The 9848-nt window shown below is 42.6% G+C and overlaps 1 protein-coding gene across 1 annotated transcript in view; it reads right to left on the minus strand.

Annotated features, from left to right (window-relative positions):
- Window positions 1-7700, minus strand: part of LOC103181159 (aminopeptidase Q) — a 34486-nt gene extending 26786 nt beyond the window's left edge. The window contains exon 1 of the mRNA XM_042338592.1: window positions 7111-7700. Within this exon, the coding sequence (XP_042194526.1) occupies window positions 7111-7700 (590 nt within the window). The remainder of the gene's footprint in view (window positions 1-7110) is intronic.
- Window positions 7701-9848: the final 2148 nt, after the last annotated feature.

Here is a 9848-nt window from a genome sequence, read left to right on the forward strand (position 1 = left end):
GGCTGGTCAACTATCAACAATGCTTTAGATTCACTATGAATCTGCTTGGCTTTGACAGGAGTGCCTTTCTCAGAGTCACTTCAGCCCCAGCTAGACAACACATACTTCTTCCAAAAGAGGATCCCTTTTAGACCTGGTAATACTCATTATGTAATATCAACCTGAACTACCAATTAATCTTTCAGATGTCACAACTGTATACACATTCCTGTTAGGCAGCTTCTGCAATTGTGCGTTAGATGTTTGTCAGACAAATCATTAGCTAAGCCATCTGGAGAGAACAGCCAAGCTGCATCACGTGATAAAACTCATAGCTGGAAACAGCACTGATTAGCTCACTGGACCCCCAGTAAGTTGGCTTCCAACAATGCATTCCAAGAACATTTTACGACAAAAGCACATCCAGAACATTGAAACAATGTAAAACAGTGACGGTTAGGATGTCCCAGTGCCTTGGGACGTCCTCCTGACTTGAAAGTGCTATACAAATGTAATCTGTTGTCGTTGAAATTATTATTTTTGTCTGTGTTAGCAATCATATATTACTTTATTGTTTCTTGTCTTCTAACATTACAGCCTTGACCAATGGAAGCATTTGGGGGACTTATGTCCAAAGTGCAGCTTTTGTTTCAATCAGCCGAGCAACTGACATGTACAAAATCCTGCCGTGATGCTTGAAGACTATCTAAACCAGACTGAGAGTTCCACATATGCATGCCACATATGCATGGAATGGATTTGGCACTTGCTTATTATTGTATGCAGTACTATGTCTGTAGTACTTTACAAGAAAAACATTATATTACTTCTAACCTTAATTGATCTATTAACATTTTTTCTTCATTTATGAGGTTAATTTAAATAATCTGTCAACAGATAGATGATAAATACCTTTCAGAATTTTAAAGACTTAAATTATGCCCTCTCTGAAAACTCTTTTGTTCCAATGTTTGATTCTGATTCAGTTTGGCAGCTCTCTTTTCATAATATAGACTCTGCATATTAGAGTATTAATAATAATAATCCTTGCATTTGATATAGCGCTTTTCACGTCGGGAGGATGTCCCAAAGCGCTTCACAAAACGCACTGTAAAGTGAATTGACTGTATATTTGTGGGCGAACGCGGCAGCCAATTGCGCACAGCAATGTCCCAGAAACAGTCGTAGATTGAAAATGACCAATTTATAATTGTTTTTGGTTTTTGGAGGGATTATTATTAGGCGTGTGGAGTAAGGAAACTTGCCCAAGGTTTTGCCCTGCCTGGAATTGAACTCAGGCCTCTCACTTGCAAAGCGAGCGCTCTAACCACTGAGCTACAGGACTCCACGAATAAATAATAAATAATAATAAATAAATAATAATAAAAATAATCTTTACGTTTGATATAGCAGTTTGAGCAAAAATATTAGTTTAAATACTGAGATGAATATACTCTTGCTCTCTGTCTTACTAGTCAGATCAGGTCTGCTCTATCTTTTGTTTTTGCCCATTAAGGTTAGCACGGATTTTATTCCACTCAGAAATGTAAGGGAATATCAGCCTCACATTGCTGATTGGTTAGTCCTAGCTGTCATACTGCAAGCTTTGTTTCATCAGCTTTTTTTGTGTTCTTTTATGTGACTAATTTATGGGGGGTTAATAATAATAATCCATTAAAAAAAAGTGGTCACTCAATCCACGACTGTTTGTGGGAAACTGCTGTGTACAATTGGCTGCCATGTTACGTCCACAAAATATACAGTCAATTCTCTTTACAGTATATTCTGTGAAGCACTTTGCGACGTCCTGAAGACCTGATGAGGTGCTATATCAAATGCAAGGATTATTATTATTATCGCACCTTATCACATCGTTGAGATGGCTCAAAGCACTTTACAATGGATTGACTGTATATTTTGTGGTGGAACGCAACAGCTAATTTGCACACAGCAATGTCCCACAGAAAGTCATGGAGTAAGTGACCAATTTTATTTGGGAGATTCATTGGCCAACACAGCAGGAGAAACTCCCTTCTCTTTTTGAATAGTACATTGAATCTTTAACATTCACTTAAACAGGCAGACCATACATCGGTTTAATGACTCATCCAAAGGTCAAAACTTCCAACAATGCGACACACCTCCAGCACTGCACTGGAGTGTCAGTTTAAGACCATATGATTCCAAGTCCTGATGTGGGGCTTAAACCCACAACCTTCTGATTCAAAGGTGAAAGTTTACCACTGAGCCAGGCTGACACCTAAGTCCAAAAATCATCCATCCTATCAATCAACATTGTCCAATTCACCCTAGACACACTCCATCTGAACTTTCTCCAATACATCATTTGAAAAATCCTGAATTGAGATATAATGGGGTTGAAAAGGGGACATGGCATCACTGATAATTATGGTCCGACTAATTTAGAATTAAAGATTGGCCGCAGACATGAAATCCCTCCAAACACAACACCATAAATCTGAACCTCCGGAATTCTATCTGGTCTTAGTCTGTTAGACCACTTAGTCTTAAAATTTAAGATTGTGCAGAGTTGTGAAAAATTCTTGAAATCGGTCTTTATTTAGAACTCAGTTTGGGGTAGGTTGTTAGACAACCACAACTTGCACTTTCACATAAGAGAATGCCTTGAATAGAGAACAGGGAACAGAGCAAGATGCGAGTCGGAGAGGTAGGAGGGGGATGAGCCAAGGAGCAGTCAAAGATATACATTTTTAGAAGGGTTTTGAAAGCAGCAAGAGAGGATGTGAGATAGAGGGACTTGGGGAGATATTTCCAAAAAGAAGGGTCATAGAGGCTGAAAGCTTGTCCATCAATGGTGGGGCAGAGTGAGCAGGGGTGTATAGCAGGCCCAAATTATCAGATGGAGGGAATAGGTGGAGGAGATGGACTGAGAGCAGAGATAGGGTAGGACAAGGGTGTGGGGGCATTTGAAAATCAAAACAAGGATCTTGAAATGAAAAGGACCAGCTTCCAAATTAAGTCTGAATTGATGAATTTTTCATTGTTTTATTTGATCTTAGTTCTAAAACTAGATGGAATTTTGCACAATTGTTGAATATTAATAGATTCTTAAAACATATTTAGGCTTTTTATCATGGCAGATTAACTGGTCTATGAATCCCTGAGCATGTCTCACTCATGTATAAACTACCAGAATAATTTTTTTTTTAATCTTGAGATGTAACTGTTTAAGACTCCTAAAAGCATTAACCAGTGCCCACATGCTTTTATTCCAAATACTTGTATCTATTATTTCCCCATATCTACTCAAAGGTGTTTGCAAAAAATTAAGACAAATTCAAATGTGGTGATTGAAATTGGTTTATTTTGATCATAAAATGTTAAATGTATTTAGTGTATATACTTTGTAGTCTTGCATATACTTGATATATATATAATGTTATATATTTAACACAGACTATGTAGCTAAGGAGCTTTCCTAATGTTTGCTTTTAGTGGTTTATACCTGGTGAAAAAGGCTTGTACAGATGAGGACTTTATGATAGGATCAATGAAGAATCAGGAGTAATCCCTCTTGGGCAAAATAAGTGGTTTGTTGGAGGGGTTAGACAGGTGTCTGACACATGTGGTAACCACAATTGTTAAAACAGATAAGAGTTTTACCTCCTTATTCAAGTACTGATCTCCTGACAGAATATTACATCGCTTACCCTAGTACTGATCTCCAGGTAAATTTTCAGGGGATATGAAAAAATTAGTCAGAATACAGTGGCAGGAATTGTTGGCCGGTAAATTGACGGGCAAACAGTGGAATCTATTGAAAAAGATGAAATATACATACCAAAACCAGTCTATACCCATGAACAGCAAAGATTTTACTTCTGATATGAAGCAACAGTTCAATTAAAATGATTACCATCAGTCTTAAACAAAACAAAAGGCTTGTGAAACGACAAGAGATAATGGCAAGACTGGAGACGTGGAACAATATAGAGAGCAGAAAAAAGAGAAAAAGAAAATAATACAGAACACAAGGTAGGAATATGAAAAAAAAACTTCAGGTGGTATCTGAGTAACAGCAAAGCATTTCAAAATATTGTAGATTTTTTTTATTATTAATCATCTAATTATATAGAGCACTGTTCAGACCTCACTCCCTTCAGGTTTAGGCATCCAAACTTAGGAAGAATAGGTAGGGTATCCAATGCTGATTCAATAGAGTAATACCTCGACTTAATAATAATAATAATCCTTGCATTTGATATAGCGCTTTTCACGTCAGGAGGACGTCCCAAAGCGCTTCACAGAACATACTGCAAAGTGAATTGACTGTATATTTGTGGGCGAACGCGGCAGCCAATTGCGCACAGCAATGTCCCACAAACAGTCGTAGATTGAAAATGACCAATTTATTATTGGTTTTTTTGAAGGGATTATTATTAGGCGTGTGGAGTAAGGAAACTTGCCCAAGGTTTCGCCCTGACCTGGAATTGAACTCAGGTCTCTCACTTGCAAAGCGAGTGCTCTAACCACTGAGCTACAGGACTCCACAATAATAATCCTTGCATTTGATATAGCGCTTTTCACGTCGGGAGGACGTCCCAAAGCGCTTCACAGAACACACTGCAAAGTGAATTGACTGTATATTTGTGGGCGAACGCGGCAGCCAATTGCGCACAGCAATGTCCCACAAACAGTCGTAGATTGAAAATGACCAATTTATTATTTATTATTAATTTATTATTGTTTTTGGAGGGATTATTATTAGGCGTGTGGATTAATTATTATTATTAAATTATTATTAATTATTATTAAAGGCCTTAGCTGTAAAAATAATAATAAAATAAGATATATATTTACATTTGTAAAGTGCCTTTTACTTTGGGAGGATGTCACAAGGCACTCATTCTGTTTGGCACCCAAGCTGTGGTAGGAGCTAACAGGGGGAGCAGAAAGGTGAGTGAAAATGTGATCAAAGAGGTAGGTCTTGAGAAGGACCTTTAACAAAGTGAGGGAGGGAGTCAGAGGGACTCCAGGATGGAGTTCCAGAGAGCAGGGCAGGTAGGCTGAATGTCTTTCCACTGGGAGGATATTGTGCCTTTCACATCGGAGGAAATCTGAAAGTGCTCCATAGGATTTAGTGTAAAGTGTAGTGACAGTATTTTGCAGCAGTTGATTTGCACACAAACAGCCAAAAAGTGAATGAAAAATGTTCCCTGTGTCTGGAAATTTCAGTCTGGTTTGTAGACTCTTAAGCATAGTGTTAGGTTTTCGCATGTATCAGATACCAGGCTTTACCAAAAAAAAATGCTATTCGTTTCACTTCACTATACATATGGAAAAGCTGTTTAGTCTGCATCTCAGACACTCAGAGGTCACACCAAGCACAACCTAGATTGAAAAAAGTAATGTGTAGGTGAAATTAAGGCGTAAAGTCAGTAAGTGGGTTGAAGGTCAAATACTGTTCTGTATATAACTAGAAACTATTCTTAATACATAAGAGTTCCCTTGTTCAAACTTATTCTTGTGTAAGGATATGCTTTCATGAACTCACTTCCTACGTTAAACTCTAAATTAGCTAAACTCGCAGAAATAGTTTTAGCCACAGACATGATCAGGAATCATGTTTTTTTTAAATCATTTTTATGGCAAATGCAGAAGGAACGTATCTTTATGTCTTTCTCCCTAGTGGGTACCGTGCTAAAGAAGTAATTGCTGACTTTCTGTATTAAATCTGACAGTACACTGGCACTGGTGGAAAATTGTTAGAATTGCTGTGGTATTCAGATGAATAAATAATACACCGCTTTGGATTGCAGTAAAATGAACCAAATCAGACCCATTTGTTCAGAAGAATAAAGCCCTAATTGAGAACATTTGCAAGGGGAATTGAAAGAGGTCTAGAAAAAGCCATTCGCATTTTACATCACCGCAGTCCCCTGGACAGACTGTTTTACAGCATGTGGCAACTGGCTGATAGAAAGTTTAGAAACTTCATATTTGTTGGAATGGGATATACATTTGGGTACAATTCTGATTGAGGCTCACAGACAGGTCAAAGGAGAGCCATTGCAGAGTCAATGATCAAAATAATTCTGTTATTTTACCATTTCTACCCTATCCTCTCACACAGTCCAAAAACTGGGACTGCAATTCGAAATCACAGACATCCATCCCAAAGTCAACTAACGTATTTAATTGAAACGTGACAGAAGGCAATATTATTAGCAATCTGCATGCACTCACCAAATGGGTAAACTTGCAGGACAGACTGTGTGGGAGAGAGTGAGTGAGTGAGTGAGTGAGAAAGAGAGAGAGAGGGAGAGAGAGAATGAGAGGGAAAAACATTGCCCAGAAACGATTTGGGAGCTCTGAATTCGAAGCTGTTTCAGATTTGCAAACTTTTGCAACGCATTTTGCCACCAATTCGTGGCTGGATCGCAAAGCCTAAAAATCCTGAGAGCCCAGAGCTTCGGGTGGGAGGAAGAGTGACAAGTGACAAGCAGAGAGAGAGAGAGAGAGAGAAACCCTTGCAAATATTGGACCCATGCAAAACCCCGGAGCCTCCCATTGACAATTCAGAAGGAATAACCCTCTGGAAATAACCCCAGAGGTTTGACATGGATTCACTTTACTGAGGCATTTTTGGTTTGGTTTTGCTTCAGTGAGAGCTGCACTTCTCAAACTGCAGTTAGTAGGTGTGTGTGAGTGGAGTGGAGTGAGTGGAGTGGAGTGAATGAGTGAGTGGAGTGGAGTAGAGTGAGTGAAATGCAGTGGAGTGAGTGGAGTAGAGTAGAGTAGAGTAGAGTGGAGTGGAGTGGAGTGGAGTGGATTGGAATGGAGTGAGTGAAGTGAGTGGAGTGGAGTGGAGTGGAGTGCAGTGAAGTGCAGTGAAGTGGAGTGAAGTCAGTGAAGTGCAGTGAAGTGCAGTGAAGTGAGTGGAGTGATAATGCAGTGAAGTGCAGTGAGTGGAGTGATAATGCAGTGAAGTGCAGTGAGTGGAGTGATAATGCAGTGAAGTGCAGTGAGTGGAGTGATAATGCAGTGAAGTGCAGTGAGTGGAGTGATAATGCAGTGAAGTGCAGTGAGTGGAGTGCAGCGGAGTGAGTGAGTGAGTGAGTGAGTTGGGAAGTTTCTCTGCTCACTTACTTGTTGATGCCCTGGTCGAGGTAGTGGCTGATGTAGAGTCCTGTGGGCTCCTCGACCAGCTGCCCGCTGTAGTTGAGCTGGAGGGTGTAGTCCTGCCCGGGCTGCAGGTCGCTCTCCAGCTCGATCACCAGGAACTCATTCACAGCTTCAACCCAAGTGTCCTGGACGGCGGGAGCCCCTCTCGGGCTGATCCCCACCCCGGAGTATTTCAGCTCTTTGCTGTGGATCAGGACCACCCGCGTCTCCAGGCGGCATCTCAGTGTGACATTGACCTGTCCGCTGAACAGGTACACCCCGCCCTCCCCCGGCTCCAGCCTGGGCCAGACCTCCACCTGGTAGTGAGAGGGCATGAGGCTGGAGGGCAAACGGGAGTGGTTCCACACCCCAGATCGGCCAGTGGGAGTGGGCTGGGGGGCCGGGCTGGGGGGCTGCCCCACGGTGGGGGGCACCTCTTTGATGCCAGGCAGCCTGGCTCCGGCATAGAGAATCGCCAGCACAACCACTGCCAGCAGCAGGGCAAGCAGGAGCAGGGCAAGGAGGGACACCACCTTCCTGCTCACATAGAAACCAGACTGGGATTTGGGTTCCATATCGTGGGGAGAGGTGGCAATCCGAGTCCTGTTGTGAGATCTGCTGCTCTCTTGGCTTTTATTTTTTTTTGTTACATTTTGCTCCAAGGGATGTGATGAGAAAGGGGCTGAGCCTAATCCCATTTGGACCAATATCCAATTGACTGGCAATCTGATCTGAGCAGCTTCGGTGAGGTTACACTTAGCGAGTCAACTCCCCCCCAGGATCCCACTTTACCAATGACAGCACAAAACGTAGTGTTTTCAAACCCCAGTGCCTCCAGTTAACTTTTTAACATAAAGGCTGGAAACTATTTCAGATGGATTAACGTTGCAGTGTGGAAAACAGGATGAAAGGCAGCCAGGTTCTTGTTTAAATGAAATGGCCCACTGCAGGCAGCAGAACTGCACAAGAACAGTTTTAAAAAGAGTAAATGTTTATTCCAGACGTTTTATCAATTTTGTTATATGTACGTTTTTTGGTAAACTTCAGAAAGACAGTACTCTACAAATAGGGTGACGATATTTTGCAAACCAAATCCAGGGCCCACACACATATATATATATATGTTTTTATATGTACACATATATATATGTGTGTATATATAAAAAATTAAGTCACCGCATATCTTGGAGCTGGCAGTACTGGAGAAGTGTATTGGATTAAGGCTGTATTTCTCTGATGAGTGCATTTGAGGGGATTGCTATAGCGTGCTCACCTTGAAAGGTAGAGGACCCGGGTTCGATTCCTGGGCAGGGCGAAACCTTAGCCAGGTTTCCTTACTTCACATGCCTCTGTTTGCCCAGCAGTAAGTAGGAATCCGGTTGTTAGTCAATTGGAGGATCGCTTTCCGGGGCTAATAATCCCTCAAAAATAAATTTGGTCACGCAATGCATTGAGTGCGAGGAGGTCATGGACTTCTTTTCATCTAAAATACATAACATCCGCCAGGTAGCCTCATCCACCTGCCTCTTATCGCCAACCACCATGCCCTTTTTGTCCCTCTCATCCTCCCCGTCATCTGCTCCTCCCACCACCCCCATCCTACATTCCTTTCTCCCCATCTCTTCCTCTTCCCTCTCACCCACCATCACCTCCATGAAACCCACCATCTGCTGCCTCGACCCTCTCCCCACCAACTTGCTGGTCATCCAGCTCCCCCTCCTTTGCCCACTACTGGCTGGCGTCATCAACCAATCCCTCTCCGGATCAGTCCCTGCCCCCCTCAAAACTGCTGTCATCACCCCCTTCCTCAAAAAAACCTCCTTAGATCCCTCAAACTCCAGCCACTGCTGCCCTATCTCTAACCTGCCCTTCCTCGCAAAAGTCCTAGAATGGGTTGTGGCCAACCAACTTCGCGCACACCTCTCCTCCCACTCCCTCTTCGAACCCCTCCAGTCCGGTTTCCGCCCACAGTAAAGAAACTGCACTTGTGAAAGTCACAAACAACATCCTCTCTGTGACCAGGGCTCCTCTGCCTTCTTGTCCTCCTGGACCTCTCTACCACATTCGACACAGTTGATCACGCCATCCTTCTCCACCACCTTTCCTCCGTCATCCACCTCAGTGGGACCGTGTTCGAAAATAAAATCAGCCAAATCTGTAAGGAAATAACTCTAATTCCTCTAACCAGATATCAGACTGTTTTATTACTATTCGTTCGTTATTCCCCAATATCCCGATGGGTCAGACCAAAGGCCAGTACAATCAACAGATCTTATAACAGAATAACACCACTATAGATATCTCGAGTTCAAGAGTTCAACACTGTGTCTTTACAGCACACAAGCTTGATTCTTCATGCTTTCAGTCTTCTTGCTTACAGCTTTCAATCTTCCATCTGATATCCTCAGTCTTAGTGTTTCCAGCTCTCAGTCTTCCATCTCCGTCCCTTGTCTCCCCAGCCTGAGACGGCTCCATCTCTCTTATCCTTGTCTCCGCGACCCGGGTCGGCTCCATCTCCCGTATCTTTGCCTCCGCGACCCGGGATGGCTCCATCTCCCGTATCCTTGTCTCCGCAACCCGGGACGGCTCCATCTCCCGTATCCTTGTCTCCGCGACCCGGGACGGCTCCATCTCCCGTATCCTTGTCTCCACGACCCGCGACGGCCCCGTACACAAAGTTATCGGAACTCTTATACCAATGTTCATCCAATCATGGTGCGGAC

Source organism: Callorhinchus milii, unplaced genomic scaffold (assembly GCF_018977255.1).
Source record: "Callorhinchus milii isolate IMCB2004 unplaced genomic scaffold, IMCB_Cmil_1.0 Scaffold1, whole genome shotgun sequence".
In the NCBI taxonomy this organism is placed as follows: domain Eukaryota; kingdom Metazoa; phylum Chordata; class Chondrichthyes; order Chimaeriformes; family Callorhinchidae; genus Callorhinchus; species Callorhinchus milii.